This window comes from Pygoscelis adeliae, unplaced genomic scaffold (assembly GCF_000699105.1).
Source record: "Pygoscelis adeliae isolate BGI_AS28 unplaced genomic scaffold, ASM69910v1 Scaffold277, whole genome shotgun sequence".
Classification (NCBI taxonomy): domain Eukaryota; kingdom Metazoa; phylum Chordata; class Aves; order Sphenisciformes; family Spheniscidae; genus Pygoscelis; species Pygoscelis adeliae.
Genome location: NW_008825218.1, coordinates 603,347 through 626,003, shown reverse-complemented (window position 1 = coordinate 626,003; position 22,657 = coordinate 603,347). Strand labels below are relative to the sequence as shown.

The following is a 22,657-nucleotide window of genomic DNA, read 5'->3' as shown; positions in this document are numbered from 1 at the left end:
TGCTGAAATTTTGTAGTTAGCTCCTGTGATGTTGCACAAAGCAGCATTACATAAAGCACAGCAGATGCAGTCTGGATTCAGCATGTAACCAAAACCAACGTGGAGTGCCATAGCAGAGGAAAACAAAGATATATTATAAGGAAAAAGAATTTCCAAGTGGGGGGCTGCCATGCAGCCTTAATAACTGCCTCAGCCTGGCACTGAGTTTTTTTTTTAATGTTTAAGAAGGTTTTAAATAAGATTTACGACTTGGCATTGCATCTGGTTTCTGTGATCTGTCGGTCCTAGCAAGTGCAGAGTGCTGCTCTGTCGGGGAGGAAGGGTGCCTCTGCCTGCACGTGTGCAGGGAAAGGGGCACTTTAGCAGCAAGAGCCGTGGCAGGAGTCAGGACTGGGCAGCATGCTTGGGCTCTGAACCGTCTGCTTACCCCTGCAGTGAAACTGCCGCTTACCTCAGAAGCGGGATCAGGCTCTAAATTAAATGTTTATAAAGTAAAGCAGTCCTGGAAAAATCTGCATCTTCACTGCAGTTGGAGATACGTGATGACAGCATGTATCCAGCTCAGATTCTTTGGTGGTTAACCACTAAGCCGGGCCACCACAGGTGTCAGCACTGGTTACCTGCCTGCGCGGGCATGTACAGAATCCTGCTGGGGCTTATACAGCTACTGCTGAAGCCTGAGGTCCTGTGGCTTTACCGTCGTTAGTTACGTGATTGCGGTTAGATGGTTTTGGTGCTGCTGATGTGGGCTATGTGTATGCTGAAGTCAGAGGCATTAAGTGCCTAATGCTGCAACCAGGCAGAGGGAAGTCCTTTCTAGTGAGGGAACTGGAGAATCCAACAATGAATACACTTTCAAGGCATCATTTTTTTGAGAAAGTTGGTCTGTATTGGTTCTGGTTAGATGTTGATTGCATTAGTTGCTGTGTTTGGTTAGTTACATAACATTGTTATTAAATAATATTGTATTCATAAGGTAAAAGCATATTATGCGGACTGGATTGATGGTTTTGTATCAGTTAATGGTATCAGCTGTCGTCTTCCACCACTGGCAGAGGAATTTTACAGATTTTAATTTCACATTTTACAGATCTAGTGTTTTGATATGGGTGAGGACGAGAGGACCCGTGAGCTCTGTGAAGCGTTCTCATGCATATGTTTTCATCAGTGCAGATGATGGTCTTTTATCATCCTGACTGCATGTAACAAGAGTTCAGTAGGTAGTTATCTATAGATGAAGAGCCTGTGTTTTTATCGTATTAGAATTATAACAAATTAACAAACTGGATGAGTTAAAGATCATTTTCAAGACCTGGAATCTTTCATCTCAGTTCACTATAAGCAAATTCAGCATGACTCAGGATTACCGGTTCACGGCAAATCAGTCCAGTCCAGAAGTAGGGGGAAAGGTGAGGGGATCAAACATAATTGGTACCCTTGTTGAATGAATTGCTTGGATATCAAGATCTGAATGAAATTGTAATACCGTCTCACTTTTGCCAGACAGGTCTTGAACACGGTCAGAGTTTGGTAGGTCTGTGTAAAAGGAGCTTGAATTACCCATCCTGGGCTGTATCAGTCCTCTGAGGCTTGGCAGGCAGTGAACTTCATATGCACTAAGCTTAATTGCAAATAAAGGCTGTGGCACAAACAAAGCTCAGGAAGTGAAAAGATAAATGCTGTTAGAGTCTTCTTATGTTGTGCAAGCCTGTTTCCATAATAACAGGAATTGTTCATTTTTCCAATAAGTTCTAAAATCTTGAAGACACATAAATGGAAAGCAGTATTGGTACCTGGTATTAATAGTCTCACGTAATTCGTTTTGAAGTTTTTTGTTGGCTGCTGTTTTTTATAATCATTAAAGAAATAGAGTGTTTTTCTTAAGATTTTTAAAGTCTTGCAACATGAGAAATATCTTGTTTTCTTAAAAGGGCTTTTCTTCAATGTCATTCATAAGCCTGCAGAGTACATAGTATTCTATGGCCATCTTTGAAGACATCAATTCTGACAGCATATGGATATTGCTACATGCTAATCTCCCAAAATTTTACTTACTTTGTGCTCATGCTTCTCTCTTAAAAAAGCCAGCAAACAACCAACCAACCACCCCACCAAACAGGTGTGTAACATTAAATAACAGTTGTGGCCTCAGAGGATAGACAATTTCCCTAACGCGAATAAGAAGTTTCAAGGAGAGGGTGAGGATATGCTGAGCAGTAGAAACTGAGAGGGAAGAAGGAGGAGCTATCTGATATTTATCAGTGGCATTGGTTTCTCTGAGATAAAATGAAGGGGAAAATAAGGAATGTGGAAAAGAATTCAAAGGGAAGAGGGAAGATCTGTTAAGATGAGCTTCAGGAAGAGCAGTAGACGTAGGAGGCACATAGGGAGGCAGGGAAAAATATAACTATGTTTAACAGAAGGGATAGCAGAATTAGGGCAATTAAAAAAAAAAAAAAGTCTGCCTTTTAGAGTCCTGAATATTTCAGCATGACCATTCAGTTCATCTCTGCTTATCATTTACATAACCTGTAAAAAAGAAGTGCATGCTCAAGATGTCTGCCTGAAAGGAATGACTTTGTCCTTAGCCCTGTTACTTCAAGGTGTTTGCACCTTCTATATTAATCAAAATTATTTCATAATAGAATAGTATGTTATCAGTGCTATTTAAACTGATAATGTTCTCTAAATATTGCTAAGGCGTACATTGAAAGTGTGTCTGATTTTCTTGTCTTTGTCTCTTGTTTAGTGTTAATGTGTGTCGTGCTTAAGGGATGTATTAATGAACCTTTTTTTTTATCCTGCAATGACAATCCTCTAGGCCCAGTCTCTTCATTAATGAATAATGATGGAACAGAGTAGGAAGTTGGGTCATTTTATCCTTTAAGTGCGATAAACAGTCCTGAAGAGAATGCTGCATTGCAGCTATAAGCAAAATGGTTGTACAGATGACAAAATACTTTTGAATTATAGCCTGCATTTCTGGAACGTGCTGGGTTTTAGGAAGATTGCCAGTTTCCCAAAACATTTTTCTTAGGAAAGGAATCTTTTGTTGTTGTTGTTGTTTTTTGCTATTTAAGAAAGACTTATTCTAGTGCCTTCTGTTCTACGAACTTGGAAACCTGAGCTTCAATAAAAATACAAAGTCGCTTATCATGCTGTGTTCAACAGCCATTGAAAAGGACTTGGGAAGGCTTCTGTTTCATAATATTTGTATAGCAGTTGGCTAGTAGTAATTTGCATAAAATTTTGGACACTGACCTTACTGTGAATTTGGACTGATTTCCCCCAAAACATTTTGTGTGAGGCAGAAACCATACAAGAAAAATAAGCTGACCAGTTAAGCAACTGTACAAAGGAAAGCCTACTCTGCTACCTAAACAAAGCATATGAAAATCAGAATAAGATTTCCAACTGGAGTTACTAATGGGACAAACTAACACCTCTAGGTTAAGGCATGTAAATGTTTTAAATGCTCCTTTTCTTGGGGCGAGCATAACTGGGATAACTTCATTTTTTCCATCTCTTTCAGTGTAAAAAATGTAATTAAGTCCCTAAGTAGTGGTTATCTAAATCTATGCCTCTGTGTTACAAGATAAAAGGTCTTTGAGTGCCTAGAATTCTGCTCCATTTTCATATACTAAGAAGTTGGGTTTAGTTGCTTTTCTTTAATCTCTTCTTGCTTCTTTTCTGTTTCTTGGTCTTTTTGTTTCTCTACTTGCAAGAATTTGTTTCTAATTTGACAAATAAATTATTGCGTTCTCTTGTTGCATGATGTGTGGCTTCAGCTCCCAGCATCCGTATTGCCATAGCTGTGGGATGAGGAGGTACATGCTCTAGCAGCAGCTCTGGGAAGCTGAGGTGAAAGTGGTCTAAATCAAACTGAGTCTAAGGGATTTACCTATGCTCAGCCTGTGGATTTATTGTGGAACACCTATTCCTGATTAACCATTATGGATTAACTCTTTGTGTGGATGTTCTTATTTTGGATTAAGAGTACCTCTTCCCAGCTGAGCTGGAATGAGCAATGAATTAATGGGCTGGAAGGAAAATGAAATGGCTAGCACAATATAAACATAGGTAACTGCCGTGCAAGGAAGACGGTTAAGCCATAAATTGGTTAAATGACTTCCAATCTGAGATCTCATTTTAAATAAAAACATGTATAATGAAGGTTAATTAATAACTGTAGGGGTTATTTCTAGGGCATTAAGATGATGTGATTTTTGTTTACTCACTGAAGCTGCCCAAGGATGGTTGTTAGTATGAATTTGGTGCTTCTATTATGATACAATATAATATTTTGATTTCTGCTAATGTGTCTAACGCAATTTCGTAAGTGTTTGTAACGTGAGCACACTTCTGCCAGAGCTTTGAGGCAGAATTTGCGCTTGCCAAAAGACACGCAAAGTTTTCAACTTCTCAAACCATAGAACACAAAATTAAAAAGGTGGAAGAAGTCATTCTTAACATCAAGAACACATAGATATTATGACCAAATAAGTGAACAGACCTGAATACAAATCCTTTCCCACTTTTGTCACCTTGAATAGAGCTTCTTTATACTTGAGCAGTTTTCAGTGGCTTTTTGGATTGCTGGAACTCCATATAGAATCCCTTGTATCCTTAAAGTGTTTCCTACTTTTGTCATCAGTGAGAACTGGGTTTTGGATCTGAAGTCTTCTCCTTTCAGGAGTCTCCCAGGGTGAGCTCTTGCTACATGCTTGCTGTTTCTGTCTCGTGCTTGCCTCTGCTACCTTGCATTCCCACAGGTTTGAGCTAACCAAGGTCAGTAGCTCTAGTTACTTGGATGCCCCTGCCCAACTGAAAGGGTTTCCACTTCACCCCGGCGATAAAATGCAAGATGAGATGCAGGTCAGACTCAGTTTTCTACAGAATATACAATGAAAGTTATGTACTTGATAAAGAGTGAAAAACAGACTAGTGAGATACTCTATTCATCTGTGGAGAACACTTATGAGCAAACCTTGATTAAGCCTTATGTGTTCTAGAATATTTCTATTAAGATTTGATTTTGAAGTGGGACCGGTTTGATGTGCGTAAAAATATATGGTGTCCTTGACTGGTTCTGACTTACACTCTCGCTACAGCTGGTGACTAGGAACCCCTTCCTTGAGGTACTTACTTTGTAATTTAATTTAGTATTTGGTTTGCACTGGAAAAGAATCTGGAGAACTTCAGTAGTGATTATTGCATTCGGATTAGGTTAGTTATGTTGAGGGCTAATCAAGGTGATTGACAATATATGCTTCATATGAGACAGAGTCTATTCTTTTGGGCTTTTTAGTGTGCTAAAATAGGAGAGGTCTGTGGGTGTTGTTTTCCTGATGGAGTTCTGTTGCATGTAGGTATGAGAAGAAAATAATGTTGGATCCCACAGTACATCTTGGGATTGCTTTGGGCGCAGTTTATATTTTCTAATCGTTCAAAAATAAAACAGGAGTCAAGGAAACGTTGTGACGTTATTAAAAAGGGCATCTCTTGGTATTATTCCATTTTTATTGCGCTTTATATAAGGCTGAGAACTCTTTGGAGGAATAACATTACATCTGTTCCAATAATGCCATCATCCCAACTAAAACAGTGCTACTGCTCTACTCTGCCGCTCTTTTACACCTAGGCAGCTTTTGTGGACTGAATTAACTAATTACCGGAAGACTGGAAAGTCTTGAGATTTTCTTTGCCATCTTTTCTCCACTTATCTAGAAAATGGGGCAACAGGGAGCTTGTTTGACTAGCTAAATTATCGGTACCCAGTGAATCTAACCTTTGACTATATATCTGTGTTCAGTTATGTTACAGTTATTCACTGTAATAATACTCATGTTGGCACCTTTGGATGAAATTTTACAGCTTCTTTCCCTTTTATTGTTCCTCCAAGTCTCTGTGGTACTTAAGTCCACAGGAAAGACAGATGATGGTCTAAAGGATGGGTCCCACTTGTTTATGAAGAGGATGGAGCAAATGGGTAACGCTGAGTGCAGTGGTGTTACGCAGGTAACAGCACAACAGCGTGTGTGCTGTGTTAGAGGTTTCAAAGGTCTAATTTAATGCTCCTGAGCAGTGGGATGTAATCCACTGGATGCTCAAAAACCGTCTTATTATCTTACTGTCTCCTCACAAGCGAAACATTGTGGCACATTAAGTGACATCATTGTCACTTGCAGGAGCAATAGTTCCATTTAATGTTGCTTGCGGACGGCATAATGATCATAGCACTTTTTCTTCAGTGTTCTCACTTTTTTTTTTAGACACCTTGAATATTCTCCTGAATACACAGCAGCATAAGATCCACTATAGCAAATGCTGTGCCTCTTGCAAAGGCATAGCTTGAAGTGAGTACAGTTGCTGTGTAGCTGACAAGCCGACATTACTCACAGGAAAAGCAGATGACACTGACAAAGATAGCAATGAAATTAAGAAGAGTTGCAAAGTAGCAGCACTTGGAGGTAACACCTCAGAAAAATGCAGCTCGTTGCTATCTGGTTTATTTATTGTTTATTCTTAAGTGAGGGTGGGAAAGAATCATGCTGTGGAAGCAGACTCGGCAAAGTGGTTTCTGGTATTTTCATTTTGACTGTCTTATAGACATCACAAAAATGTGTCTCTTTCTTCAGAACGTAAGATTTCTCCTTCTGTTATTTGTTTTAATGTGAAAGATTGAAACATGTATATGAGGAGTTAGCTACCTTAACCTACAAATTCCTGGCCTCATCTAGAAAAAAACCTCTTTTCCATGCTGTTGTTATGAGAATATATGTTGTTATGCTGTGTTAATTTTAACCTTTCCAATAGGCTTCATCAAATAAATATGAGCTATAGACCCTTGGAACTGTTTATACTAAAGAACCTATGGTGATTGCAGTGACAAATAATAATAGTAAAGATCCTTCATATAAAGAGAGAGATGCATAGGATTCAGGATACTGCATAAGAGCCTCATGCTGTACTGACTTAGAAGTCTCTCTAATGTGTCTTCAGCTGCATGACGTCTTCTTCTCTCAGGCCGTGCTTTCCCAGTTGCACATGCTTTATTCCTTGGGCACTTGCTTTCTCAGATTATCGTGACTGTCATCCTGAGCACTGACATGCTCTGTGGAACCGAACAGAAAATCATGAGAAGTCTTTAGCGAGTCTAGGCCACATCAGCCGAAAAGTACATTATAGTGTGGAGAAGCCAGCTGAGGCTCTCCTTAGGATATATTCAGCTGTATTGAATTTCAGTCAGATGGCCTTAGTTTCTGGGACATTTCATTGACATGTATGTCCTTTGAACATAATGTTTTACTTGCAAAACTTCAAGTGACGTGAAGTTGTACTGTGATAAGAAATGAGAAAAATCGAAGTTGAAGGCTTTTTATCATTATGAACAGTAGATAGTCTAGCAGCTATTTTTGTAATTGTGGGTTTCTTTGTTGTGGTGTTACTCAGCAGCAGGAGTCCCCAGGCTCAGCGTAACCGGTCGCACTCACTTGCTATTGACACTAAGTACGGGCCTGTGCACAGGTGGACACGTGGCTCCATCCTGCTTTTCTCTCTCTTCTGCTAGGAGAGGATCCCAAGCATAGCCTCTGTGTTATTCCCTGCTCTACTGCTTGCCCATGGTTAACTCTGGTCCTGCTGGTGGACCGGTGGTGGTTACCTGTTTGGCTGCACTTTCTCGAGGCTTAGAGGAGCGCCTGCACACATGCAGCTCCCAGCCGGTGGGAGATGCCTTCATGCAGGCACTTACCTGAGCCATAAAATCTGAGCCTCCCTATGGTCCGTGACTGATGGTAGTGTTTCCGTTGGGGGACTTGTATTTCCCCAGGCTGTGCTGTATCCACACAGACAGACAGAAGCTGCCTCTGTAGCAACCAGAGTGGTTTGCTTGTCAGCAGCACTACTCAGACTGTGGTTTGGGAACGGAGAATCACAGATTGATTTCAGGGTCTTTTTTCCCTCCCCATCCCCTGTGTTTGCCGTTAACAATACATATGAAGTGGTGAATTTCTTTGTAGGATCCAGTGAGAGTGATGGTAAGTGGTTATGAAGGTGTGTTAATTAAGAAAGACTTTCCACTTTGACTTTATTATGTGCTCATTTATTCCTTGTTCTTTTCATTGGCTAAGACCTTGGATCTCCTCTGTTATACTTACATAGTTGCTCTTCTCTGCCATTACCTGATTCATATGTTAGTGCTTTTCAAGCCTGATCCTACAGAATAGCCAGCAAGTGTGTCTTACGCCGTAGTTGGGGATGCTTGGTTTGATTTAAATGTTAAGGGCAAGAAAAAGCTTTCACGTTATCTGGAGCAATGATATTATAACTCAGCATTGTAACAGCATGTTTTTGATAGTGTTTGCCTCATACTCTCCGTCAACTTCATTGAAATGGTCCCATCTCATATGTCTGTGTTTCAACTGGAAATTGGAGCTTTGTGGGTAATACCTAAGCCTGTGCAGAGGGCATTTGTACAGTCTACTCTAAATCATAATGTTACCGTTTGTGGGAGTGAAATCCTAGCTCTGTTTAAATAACCAAAACAGACGTTTGAAGAAACTGTCTCAAGCTTTTGACTACCTTTTCAGTTACATGCCTGTATTTTTCTGGAGGAAGGGGCGGGGAGGAAGGGAACCATTACATTCCCCTGTTCCCTCTCCGCCTCTTCCAAAAAGCCCCAATACCTGCTGAGGTTACGTGATGCTGAACAAACCCAGAGTACCCGGTATCTGTGGGGTGTCCCTCTGGCTTGGGGTTGGTTGGCTTAGCTGCAGTAAAAACCTTCCATAACTTCTAGGTTAACTGTCTCTTTGTACTAGGTGAAGATCTGCACTGTTACTGCACTGTTGTTTCTATATAATGCAACAAGGAATTTTTTAATTACTTCTTTATTATCTGGTCGGTAATGGGTGGGAGCTGGATGGTGGATATACATACTAGATTATTACTATTTATTAGTATTGCTGCCCTGTATCTGTAATGACTTTATTGTAGTTGATACTACCTCAAGATAGAACAAAAGAAAAACATCTCCAGGAGCCTGTGGTACACAAGATGAGACATTTGAAAATGGTGTAACGATTATTGAGTGGAGTAAGAGCTCAAGAAATGATTTCTGGCGGGATGATTATCTTCCCCCTCAACAGCCATACTCCCTTTGACAGCAGTACATTTGTAAAAAAGAAATCCTAATTCCTATTTCTTCATACTGGACCTCCAGCTCTCGTTGAATGCTTTGTTATCAGCCTTTGCAGAAAGCTTTTTGTTGTCTGTTTAGGCAATAAAATACTAGTCATCTAGTATGCATATCTTGCCTTTAATATTTGATGTCTTGTCTGTTGCTTTGATATTGGCTCATGGTTATGCACTGCACATAAGTCCAGTCAATAGATAATTATGAAATTGTAGCATGTCTGTCAGATGAGTGGCTTTTTTTGGGCTACATTACAGTCGCTATCGGGAACCATTTTTGGTTCTGCTGTTATTAGTCATCTTATGTAAATTATTTGTTTCCTGGTGAATAGCTTCTTTTCAGAGCAATTTTACTTTAAAAAGAAATTAGAAGAAATAAAACCAAAATGGCTAGATGGGGAAATGAATGAAACATGTTGTGAAGCATTCAATGCTTCTTTGCAGTACTAAATCCTGCATGGTATCTTGCAGCTGAGTGTAAATCAGGAATCCCAGGAGATGTGAATTTACTCCCCTGAACTGCCACCAAACTGTCTGGAGCAAGAACTTCAGCCTTTTGCTGCCTCATAAAATTGAGATAAAGTTGCTGATGCATTTCTATAGCTAGAAAGAGAATGAGAGATAGAAACTTACTGTAGAATTGCAAGTTGTTCCTAACATTTACATTAGATGCATCGGTCTATAAGAAAGAAGGTTAAACTCTTCAGTTACTGTATTTTTAAAAAAGTCATGGAGATGTATTTGTGTACTTTGTGTGACTTCAGACTGATAGTTTTGATTGCAACCTATAACAGGGAAGGTTTATATAAGGGTTTTTGTAGTCAGCTTGCTGCTTTTCAGACACTGAAGGGTGGTCCCTGTACTGTGGGGTGGCAGCTGAAGCCACGGCAGAACTCAAGAGGGCAGGACATGGTGACTTGGCCAGTTGCTGCTGTTAGATGTGAAGAGGGAGGATGATTAATGAGGAGATGGAGGGGGAGTTAATTCATCTCCTGCTTCTGCCACCTCTGTGCCCCTCTTTTCTCTATATTGGCTGTTTAGATCTAGCTGTAAAGCATTTGACTCAAGGAGGTTCTAAATACTGCAAGGGTCTCTTGGCAGCACTGCCAAATGGACTCGTAGAAATAGTACCACCAGCAGCATAAAGCTTACAGGACACGTGCTAGATGATTTGTAATTCCAAAGGCTTTTAATTTTTGGACAAATTTCTTAACATTTATGTAAACAAATGCAAGCAAGTGATACTAATGAAAACAGGTAATGAGATTCATTACACTTTACAGACAGCTTTGTTGTTCCAAGATTAGAAGGAAATTATTATTCGTTCAGGTTCATTCACAAGTGAAATTCAAATTCAGCTTGCTGAAACTAGTAAGTGCCTTCATTAAATATTCTCCTACTGACAGACTGGATTCCATTAACTGATTTTATTTTAATATGGCCTAAATGGAATTTCAATGTACTGCATCCAAAAATTTTTCAAGCAACATACTTGATAAAACTGGGAGGCCGCAGAGGCATCCATTCTAGGTGTGAATGTTTTCACTTTGTGTTTCACGTTTGGTGTGTGTTTTAGCTTAAACCCCCCCCAACATCTTATGTCAGTAAAACAGGTACTTTAATGCAACGTATATTTATGTGGCATACCTGGTACCGAAGCAAGTGTTTGTTTTACTTAGATACCCTTTAAACAAGTGTCATGAAGACTTCGTGACCTAATGAAGGCTGATGTTGGATTACATCATAGTGTGCTTGATGACATCATTACGCATAAGGGACAAAATAGACCTTCCTTAGTATTTGATCAAAACCATAACAGTAATCACAGTTTACTGTGCATGTCTCCTTGCCTTCTCCAATTTCTTAGGTAGGGACAGTTCCCTAAGGCAGATCTCGGAAATTAAATCCGTTAGTTACTAGCTGTTCATTTGAATTGAAAATTTGACTTTTTCAGCTCTTTCACTCACTAGATAGATAATACTTCTTAGATTGAAGTGGAAGAAAAAAAGGCCTGCTGTCACTTCTGGCTTTTTCAAGAGAGAAAAGCAAAATAGTGCACAGAAATTTGCTTCCGAAGCCAGAGAGTAAAATCCCACCAAAAATGTTGCATGAGATTGTGGGTTTGAATTTTCTATGTTACAACAGCAGTAACTGGGCTAATATTTCTAATTCACATTATGAAGTTCTGAGAATCTATGCGAGAGCTACAGAAGTTGGTGGGCCTGGGCACGTTACACTAAAGTCTTATATAGCAGTAGTAATGGCAGGGATTGTTTCATAGTAAAATGTGAAATAAATGGAATTCGTGAAACAAGGCAAAGAAAATGAAGTAATTGTCAGGGTGATACTTTGTGGTGTTTTACTTCTTAGTTTCCTTGAAGACCTCGGTAATGTGACGCTAGAAATGCTCATCATTTGAGAACAGAGTTTGAGACTAGAGTGATGGGGGCTCATGAGTAACATATAGGTCTGTGTTCTCATAGGAAGAATGCATGCATGTCATATCTAATTGTCATTAGAGTTCACTAACCAAAACAGTTGGTTTACCTCTATGCATCAATTTCAATAGCGGTTAAGCATAACTGTGAAGCCTTTACTTCCCTCGCCTAACAATTTTTTTGCCTTTGAAGTTACATATGCTGTGATTTTTAAATTACATTGTTTACGGTCTTTACTATATCAAATTTTTCTCTGCTTTTCTGGATGCCTCAGAAAACATACAGAAGAAAGTTAGTAAGTAATGAATGGTTTATTTGCACAATTAGTGCAAATGTAAATTCTCCATTTCTCATATAATAATTTAAAAAGATGTGAAATATTATCTTAAAAGTTTTCTGGGGTTTTTTAATTGTTGCTTTAGTAGTGATGTGCTTTTGCTATTTTTGCAGCATCAGAATCATTCTCTGTTTGTCATGCTCCATTTGGTTGCAGTGGAGATGACTGTCAGAGAAATACAATTTTCCAGGAAGCATTAATTGAAATGGTGGTTTATATTCAGCATGCAGTAACTGACAGATTTAGGTAAGGAACAAAGAAAATTCATTAAGTGGCATTTCTCCAGGTTTTTAATCTTTATCTCCCTCCAAAAAAGAAACAATTAAAACAATTTCTGTATAAAGGCATGCCAGATTAAATCAGAAATGCATTTAATATACTGCATAACATTGTAGAAAATGTTTTCTGTGCAATCACTCCCACAAATTTCAAACAAATTTTAGGGAAAATTTTTGGAAACTGAAACCTTAAGAAATTTTTCAAGTGCTAGAAGCATCAGTAATAAATTTTCACAAGATTTCCTAAATCTGTGCATACTATTTGTGTATGAATTTAACCCAAATCTGCATAATCATTCCAAAACACTTGGGTCAAGCAAAGAAGTGTTGTGCAGCTTCAACATAGAAAAGCACTTAAAAAAACTCCCCAACTTATGCTTGTGTGGACACATGAACTTAAAACCAGCGTGCCTGTGGCTTATTGTCATGCAGAATATAACACGGAAGGCTGCTTCTTTTGCCAGTAACATATGAAGTCTGAAGTCATATTGAACTGGTATCTCCAATTTTTTTTTTTTAAATTTTTTTTTTTTTTAGCCCCCACTGGTGGTTCTTCACTTCCTTAGATGTCTTATATCTTTATATAGAAATGATATTTCAAATTACTTTCATTTGGAATGTTCTTTCTTTATTGTCACAGGACTCAAATTAAGGGACAAGCAAGAAATAAAAAAAAAAACCCATTCAGGAATAGTAATGAAGTCAGTATGTGTAATATGAAAAAAAACCACATTAAAAAAATCTAGCAGCAGGAAAGCCGTCTCCTGGTTGAAAGTACTGGTGAGGACAGATGTCCACTTCCAGATCTTGCTGTGCTAATTGACGTTTTTACCATCTGTACTGCCTGTCAGCACGCACTAGCTGGGAAGCAGCATCCCGCAGATCTGCCAGTGCGACAGAAAGTGTGAGTGACCTCTAATTCTCTTCAAGCGACTAAGTTAGGCTTGCTCAAAACACCTTTAGGCCTATTTAAAATAATGCTTCTGAATAAAGCAGAGTATTTTAAAAAGATAAGGAGTGCCCCCATTGTACCTTCTGCTGGCAATAGTATTGAGAATTAATGGAAGCCTTTGCAAAATAAACATCTTGCGTTGCCTCAGATTCTCAATCGCATTTCCCTTAGCTGTCTCTCTTTGTACAACTTTGGCTTCTTTATGTATTTTATTGTCCCTTTCTGACTTTATCTCTACAGTAGCACTTTGGACTATTATGTGATTTCATCAATTGGTCTGTAGATTTCTTCATTCCATCCTTTCCTTTCTCTCTCTCTCTCAATATAGGAGTTTATTAGTTTCTGGCGTTCAATGGGAGGAAAAAAAACCCCAAATTTTGCTGAACAGGGTTTTTTGAGTGATGGCCAGATTTCAGGAGAGGGAAAACCTTTTCGTTTGAACTGAACATTGCATTTCATTTTCCAGCATTTCTAAAGGATTTACAAGAAAATACATTTGATAATGAAAAATGAATATGCTCTTATTTTTAGGTGAGACTGACTTAGTGATTAATTTCACCAAGACCTAGACTTACAGGAAAGAATAAAATCACACACACAATTTACCCTTGTCTACGTATGGGTGTTAAGGAAGACAGTATTTATTATGAAAAACGAAAGAGCACAATTAAATAAAATTTGTCTAAATTCCAACATAGGTTACTTAGACTACAGTCTGGAAGATAATCGTGACCACAGATGCTTTAAACTCAGTCTAGTTCTCAACCTTACGGTGTCTAAATGTCTATGGTGACCAAATGAACAATTTTTGTCTTGGAGAAAAAGTAGCTCTTTTGAGTTCCAGTATCTCTCTCTGCTTCGGAGGCTTCTCAGTATGCACATGTATTGATATGTGCACTATGATCAGTAACACAGGACAGGCTACGTGTACTTTTTATGGCCTCCTGACGGTAAAGTATATAGCATAATTTCAAAGTCATGAATTCATCATGTCTAGGTAAATATAATTAGGATTGTTGAAAAATACTGTGGCTGTTTCCTGTACTGTCTCAGCCATCCCTTTCATGCTGTTGACTACCCAGTCATCTGCTTACCTGCTGGAGCTGGCCCACCACCGTGCACATATGTTCTGTATTGGAAAATAGGCATTTTTCAGGCATCTCTTCCTTCCACTTTCCCATGCGCTTTTGAGTTGTTTCTGTTTCAGGGTTTTGTATTGCTGCTTGTAGATGCATTATATGAACATTTCTGCCAAAAATCCCTACCACTATCAATGCTGTCAATGTACTTTCCTCTTTAGGTATGAAGTCACTGCTGTATTTGGAGTAGGTTGTGTTTTGGGGGACTAGTGCAAATGGTGTGTGCCATTTTTAGTGAAAATCCTTCCTTGTATTGAAGGGCTTTGCAGCCCTCTGAAAGCTAATCAAACTGCGTTCGTTTGGTCTCTGCTAAAGGATTGTCCCTACGTCAGATCCCATCAGTGGTGAGTGACTCCCCTGGTCTCTCACATGCGTTGTCCTAAGTTCTGTGATCTGCATTGGTTCACAAAAGGGCAACTGCCCAAATGGCTTATAGCCTGCAATTCATGTCTCATAGGGGAAAGCGTTTTCCCCACATCGGAAGCTGACTGGGAGCTCATGGGGGAGCTGAGAGGTTTGACATGTTATTGTTTGAATCACGGAGAAAAACGTAGACGCACTTTGTAATAGCTGGAACCTGTCAGTGTCGCTAAGCACTAGGTACTGAAAATTAAATGAAGGGAGGTAATCATAACTACAGCATGCCTTTATCTGGGCGAGAAGGATAGTATTTCGTACAAGCTGAAGGTGAAATGAAAGTTTGATGAGTTAACCAAGAGCCAGAAGCTACACAACAGCTGTAATTATATACCTTAAGTGAAAGGTGAGTCAACGTCTTTGCCTGTACTGTGGCAGGATTGACATCTTCAGAAAAGCATCGCATTGGTCTTGAGGAAATTAGGCTTGAGCCTGGTGCTTTTGTCTGAGAGTTGACTTACTGGCACGGGCACGCTGCTGGGAACAGTTGCACCACTCCTGAATGAACAAGACATAACGCTGAGTACCATTAGCACATTAGGATCCTGATTTCTTTTGCTTGGCATCTTGAAGATGCTGTTAATAGGGCTTTCCATTCCTCAAGTACCCTATAGGTGTTGATATGCTTTGGGGGAGGGAAGGACTTACCCTAAACTGCGTGAGGAGAGGAATCCTTACAGCGTGGGATCGATCGTTTCCTTTTGCTCTCTTGCAGGCACCTTTGTAGTCCTCTGAGGTCAACTCTCAATTTCAGTATTTTCGTTGTGTCATGTTAGTGTGAATAAGCATGAATAACTTTACATTGCTGATCACATTCAAAACCTACAGTTTGTAAATATTCCAATGGATATCAAATATTGTTTGGCAGATATATATAACCACTTATTTTATTGCAGCTCTTTATGCTGCTGAGAGGGGTATATGGGCACCGTTATTCTACCCTAACACTTGCAAGTCTTCCCCCCCGCCCCGAAAAGGCGCTAGACGTGCATACATTAATATAATTAAAAAATAGGAAAAAAAAGCATCTAAGTGGGTTTTTCAGTGCAACCACACATTCTTACGCTGTATCCTTAAATGGGAATGTTCTTAAGTTGAAGTATCATGCAAAATACGTGCATTTTTATATCGTTTCCTTTTTACTTTCTTTGCATATATAACCTGTCACTTTGGCTGTCTTTTTTCACTTAACAAAAATTTGATGCAGTTCATTCCAGCGATTGTGTGGCAGTACATACGCAGCAAGAGAGGTTGCTCTGAAGTAGAACAAGACATGTTTTATTGATTTATACTTTGAGGCCATCGGCCTGAGGTCAGAACAAAGATATGTATGCTGCTTCTACTGGTACTACCAAAGGCTGCCAACAGCTATTCCAACTTCATCCCAAATATAATTTATTTGTGCTTTATGATCTATTTTCAGAAGTCATTGCTTACATGTATGTATGTATCTATATACATAGGTCTTATTAAAGTAAACCTACTAATTCAAAGATTTTTTCATGATTAAACCTGGCAGGAATTAGTACTAACTAGAGTCCATAAGGATTCTGTTCAGAACGTAAGGACAAATCATCTTGCAAAAGCAGAATTTAAGTGGAAAATCTACCTATTTGTTAATATACCATAGGTGGTACAGCTTGTAGTTGTTCTTGGAGAAATAATTTATAGGAATGCAGATATAAGTCGGCATTTTCTATTTCACTGCAATTTTAATTTATTTTATTTTATTTTATTTACAGGATTAGCTGGCACTGCTGCAGACCTAGAAAAAAGAAAGCTTATTTTTGGAAAAAATTTTATACCTCCAAAGAAGCCAAAAACATTCTTACAGCTAGTCTGGGAAGCGTTGCAGGATGTGACTCTTATAATCTTGGAAATTGCAGCCATCATATCTTTGGGGCTTTCGTTTTATCAGCCACCTGGAGAAGGGAATGAAGGTAAAAACTTTATAGAAGTCATTTGTATAAATTTAAGTAAACCCAGTCCTATATCTCAAATTGATTCCATCCCCACCCTCCAGAAGGTGACTAACAGGAAATTTCCATGTGGTTTGTTCCTATTGCCATTACAGCTGGTACTGACATATTTTTTGTATGCTTGACATTTCTTTATGCAAATAGCTGAACCTTGTGGCATGTGCTAAATGAGTTAAAGAAAAATCGTAATATAATTCTTATAAAATCGGAGTATTTTTGTTTCTGTTTTCACCTTTGAGCTTGTGTTTGGTGTTTGTTTATTCATCTTAGATTGTTGTGTACCGCGTTATAGAGGAGAAATATGTAATTGCTTATATAAATAATGTATCCTATATACATGAACATGGACAGGTCTTCAGCTAGTTTATACCAGCTGAAGACTTGAACTTAGTGAAATTCACTTCTTTTAGTATTTTTAGTGATACAGCCTAGCTCAAAAGGCAATATTAGATGCTAGGTCATGTTACTTATAAACTATATACTGCAGAACCCTTCTGTGATATCTGTAGAAAGTTTTAACATCCTGCCCCCTCCTTTCTTTTTTTTACCCCCTTTGGAAAGTACTCTTGAATTCACATGCTTAAAATATTCGTTCCTCTACATAAATGCAAGATTTCCATTTCTGGCAACTCCCCCCCCCCCCCCCAACTTATAAAGCTGGATAAAACATGCTGTGTGAAGTGACGTGAATAGCTTGGCAAATGTATGAAGAATGTCTTCCTCTAAATATAGCCTTGAAATGCTTTTTACATTTGCTTCAGTTTCCTTTGGCTACTTTCCTTGAAGACCCTTCCTTCCTTTTCCATTCACAAGCAGAGTAAGCACGTAGCTATGCATAGCTCTTGTAGCATATTTATGATTCTTTAATCCCTTATATATAATCAGGAATCTTTTATTACTTTCTCACTGAATTTTGAATGTGTGACTATTGATTCAGCAGGTGTCTGATTTAGGCATGAAAGGATAAAGGAGTCATTTGTTTTTTAACTGAAGAAAACGTTATTTATTTTTATTGCTTCATATACTAGACACAGTAGAATACCTTGGGAACATTGTAAACCGTGAACGATGCTTTACAAAATTAGGATTTAGTTCTGCAAACTTTTTTCTTAAGCATAAATCTGCAGACTACCCTCTTATTTTTTTAGTTTATTTGGTGGGAAAAGAATTTTGAAAATAGGATTGTTGCAGGTTTTAGGAAGAGGGGAGTTGTGTCATCAGATGATTTTTTTTTTTTTTTTTCATTTTCTTCTTACTATTTTGATACTGCATTTAAAATGTTTCTTTTCCCATGGGAAGGTATGATACATCTGAGATTCTGAAGATAGGCTGAAAAGCTCAGCAGCACAGCCTGGGAAAAAATGTTTGTGTTTTCCCACAGCACAGTATTTTATTCAATGGTCACTGTTTTCCCTATGTTTTTAGAATTGTTTTCCTGGAAGGTTTTGCCATGTTTTACACAGGGAGAATAGATCAAGTCAGTGAATATCTTTTAATCCAACCTTTTGAACACATTGTAATGTGTTCAAATCCTTTACATTTTTTTGAAGTCTTTGAGCAGTTGTATAAATGTGGGAGATTCTCTTTCATTTTAAAAGTAGTATATTCTAAACTGCTGCCAAGGATACCTACAGTTTATTGGTAGATGTCCTTTTTAAAGAGTCATAAACATTGAAAAACTGACATATTAAGCTTGATTTTGCCATTGGTGAAGTGGGGTGTAGTCATACTTGAAATTGATTTGATGGTTTTGCATAACCTTTGGTAACCAATTATAAAATAAAATTACATGTAGACTAATGATGAGTGAAATTCAAATGAACTTTTTAAGAAGAAACAAAATATGCTGTCTAAATCTTATATTCATTATACATTGCTTTAGATTGGTCCATCTGTGCATTGCTGTTGTAACAGAGACTATGGAAGAAAAAAAAAGTCATATAATATATAACGTCCTCGCAGCAGTCTGCATTATGCCTGATCTCATTTTCTTGAGGTGAGGGGGTAATATTGCCTGTGGGATGTAATAGGGAATCCCTACCCAGTGACTGGGATAAGTGACAAACCCTCCTTTGGGAAGTGTGAAAACCTGTATTTTCCTTTTCTGACTCTTCCCAGAATGAAAATTATTCATTGAAATGTACATTTATTTGCAAGTTCTATGCTTTTGCCTGAAAAGAATATATTTTCTTCTGAAAATACAGCCCAATATTAGGAAAGGGAGCTGGCATTTCTTGCTAACTGTCTACTCTTGAACTTGCCTGACTCCTCCACAGCCTATTTTAAAAGTTTCTCGGGCAGTTTCTGGATGAACTCAGTAGTTGTGCTGTCCAGCCCCGTGGATGACGGCTTTGTGGGGAGCAGGTGAGAGGCAGTGCCACTCCCCGGTGCTCAGATCTCCCCTAGATCTCTTCGTGGAAGCAGTGTGGAGGGCCTGCGGTGCTTTCTCGCAGCCGCTGAAGCTTGGTCCATGGGCTGACTAGCTAACGGTCAGCTTCGCTGAAAGTTTCAGAGAATTTCTCTTTCTAGGTGAGGCATTCTTACCATTTTGTTTGTCTGTTTGTTTTTTATCTGTCCCTAAAAGTTGTTGATACTTGCTTTTCCTGATTGATGGCAATGTGAAGTATAAGGCTTGTGACGTTCAAGTTTGTCTACAGCTCAACAAGAAGTCCCCTTTGTGTAACGGGACACTACTTTTTGATGCATGGTTGTTTTATAGTGTATAAGACAGCCTCCTCTATTGAATTCTATTTTTTTCTTTTGTTTTTCAAAATGAAATGCATTTTCATTTTGAAAATGAAGCAACAAGACTGTTCTCCTTCCCACACCGATTTGCCCAGTCATCGCTGCTAATTATCTGAACTCATCAACTTACTATCATTCACAAGGACCTTCCAGACTCTAAAAACAATTGTAAACATAAATTCAGTACTGTTGCAATGTAAAAGACTTAAAGAAAAAAAAAAAAAAAAGAAAAAAGGCAAAACCTTTATGAGCAGACAGGCGTGTGAGACTGTCGGCAAGCGGGATGGCAAGGGGAGATGATCCAGAACAGCCAATTTCCACACAGGTTTGTGGTGTACGTAGTAACACTGTATGTTTCTTACCACAGTGAAGTTTGTACTGGCAGTTGGCTTCACGCAGCACAGGGTAATTGTGCTGATTCTTTGGTGACGGCTTAAAGCGCCTGTGATCATCTTCCGCCTCTGTGATGACTTTGAGATCTGTGACTAGGACAGGATGGTGAACAGAGCATGAGCCTTCCTCCTGGAGACAGAACTACAGAGAGGCCCGGGATTTAGAGCGAGGTGAAAGGGGATGTTTCCACAGAAATAACTTTGTCAGTGGCAGGAGCATTAGCATTAGCCAAATGCTTTTTTCCCCCCTTTGCTCAGAAAGGCCTTGGTCTATCTTCAGGAGCAATTTGAATGAGAAGTCTGGCCAGGGAGTTGTAGCTGAAGCCATAAAAGGTGATATGTCTTGGGAAGTATCAGAGAAGGGTTTGGACAGGCTGGAGTCTACAACGAGAGCTGGATGTCTTATATTTTCTACTACCATCAAATACAGAGAGACCTGAGTAAGAGATGACGGTGGTGTAGTGCAAGTTCATTAGCAGCAACCAAAGTGGAGTGGAAGAGCATCTGAAAAAGCCAGTGGAAAGCAAGGCTGTGATTTGATTAGCCTCTTCAGTCTTTATTGGGGCTGGAGCCTTGTGGATATTACCCAGTCGTAATGAGTGGTCGTGCTGTGCTGACTCATATCGCACAGTAAACCCAGACATTCGCTATGTCAGGGCTCTGCCAGGCTTCCTGGCGATGCCTCTTCCCTGAGCCACGTACCTTGCAGCAATGGGGAGGGAGCGTAAGAGCTGAGGGAAAAACTGGATTTCTCTCACGCTGGACATTTTGATATTCAGCATTTTAAAAAAAACATTAACTTTACATGAAAGCTCAAATAAGAAAGGGATAATGAAGTAAAATTTTACAGAATGTTTAAAACTGGCCAATTGTGTTCTTTCAGCATTTTTGATTGACGCAATACTGTCTTGCAATATTTCATTTGCTTATTGCTTAGAACTAACCTGAAAAGTTGTGACCATCTAAAAGTGACAGCCTTTCTTTGTAGGAATAAGGGATAATAACATAAAAATAAGAGACTTTAAGACATAGTGTCAAGGAAACACCACCTTGCGTATTTTTTTAATCAGGCATACGTATACACTACCTCTATATCTAATATATTTATATCTGCCTTTCACATATCCTAAACTTTTATCTACCAATGACCTAATTAGTTAATATAATAAGTTGAAGTCCTCTTTATTTTTTAGAATTGATATAACTCTTTCTTTTTGGACACTTGAAACCTACTTTAATTTTTGAAGCTGTATCAAAATTAGCATTTAACCAGTTTCTGTAGTTTAAGTGCAAAGTATTTTTCTCCTGAGGCTTTTGAAGGAGGAATGCATGATAAAATCCACACATCCAAAAAATATTAGAGTCCGTTAATTGCTTCAGGAACCTTGTCTAAGGGTGTAGACTAATGGATGTATACATTAGTGCGTTTTGCTGTATTAGGCAGTTACAAGCTCAGAAGTTCATTTTCTATGTGTATTTCTACATTGGCTATTATTTCCCGTTTTAAGCTGTGAATGTTGATACATTGCCAAGTTTAAGTCCTTTGACTGTAGCATAATTGCATTTTCAAACATCTATAACACAGTTTGGTATTATCTTGAGAAAAGTAAGTAGATTATCATCTTCTGAGTTGCGTTCAGTTTACGCTATTGGAAACAGTTGACATTTCTGCAGTTTTGAAGTTATCAGTAGTGACCTTTCTCAACCAATCTTAACTGGAAGTAGTAGTAATCTATGGCTGATAGTACATGAAGTTTTTGTTCTACTACAGTTCTTCATTTAAGATATGAGTGAATCTTGGAAAACATGATTTCATTTTCTGCTGCAATCACAAAATCTGATCTACACGAATTACTAGATAATAGTGTAGTTCGCTGTTATAGCTTCTCCAGAAGCCACTTCAGTTCCTGTATTTTCATATTTCTTAGCAAGAGTGAAAGTTTCAAGAATTTTGTTCTCAGAAGCTATGCTAGAGTTGTTTTTTTGTTTTTATGATCTGCTTTGCATTCCCTTTTACCATCTGACAGGCCATTAGGAGCAATTGAGAACTTCTGCATAAATTATTGTCAGCCCTGTGGCAATTACTGCTCTCATTACTGATCCACACAGAATCATTTTTCCACTCTTTCAAAAAAGTGCAAAACTGCTGCTGCGTTTTAGCAAATGTATTTTGAGAGAAAATTGCCGGTGCAGATGTAGTCTCTACCACAGTGATGATCACATAGGGATGCAACTTAGGCAAGTTAAAAATACTTTGTTCCTCAGAACAAAATCCTTCCGTGTCCTGGGTTAATAGATTACAGACTCTGTTCCCTGAGCAAACAGAATGTTGAGCCTATGATACGTAAAGAGGATTTAATGAATATATGGGATGCTGGCTTCGGTTTTTTTTTTGTTATGTAGATTAGATTTAGTCTGGGACTATATTTGAAATATTTGTGTGTCAGTGTATGGTGAAATCATTTTTGTATACAGCTTGTGAAGTATCAAGTGTCCAGTTTTTAAAGACATACATAAATAGAAAAAGCTGCTTCATGAGATCAAGTACCTGGACTGTGGTCTCAAACCATCACATTGCCTGTGGAAATGAGACACCTTTGGGAAAGAGAGCTTAGGCTCAGTCAGAAACCCACCAAGGGAGTGAGAAATGGCAGTGCTTCTCTCAGTCGCTCCTAGATCTCTGACTCCTTTTGGCTGTAGAGCTGAAGGAATCTCCCACCTGTTGGGTTGGTTTTGGTTGGTTTTTTTTTTTTTTTTTTTTCTTTTTTCCCTTGAATCTTTGATT

At 38.6% G+C, this 22,657-nt stretch overlaps 1 protein-coding gene across 1 annotated transcript in view; it reads left to right on the top strand.

Annotated features, from left to right (window-relative positions):
* Positions 1-22,657, top strand: part of LOC103921328 (plasma membrane calcium-transporting ATPase 2) — a 193,313-nt gene that overhangs the window by 42,019 nt on the left and 128,637 nt on the right. The window contains exon 2 of the mRNA XM_009329272.1: positions 16,499-16,696. Coding sequence (XP_009327547.1) covers positions 16,499-16,696 — 198 coding nt within the window. The remainder of the gene's footprint in view (positions 1-16,498; positions 16,697-22,657) is intronic.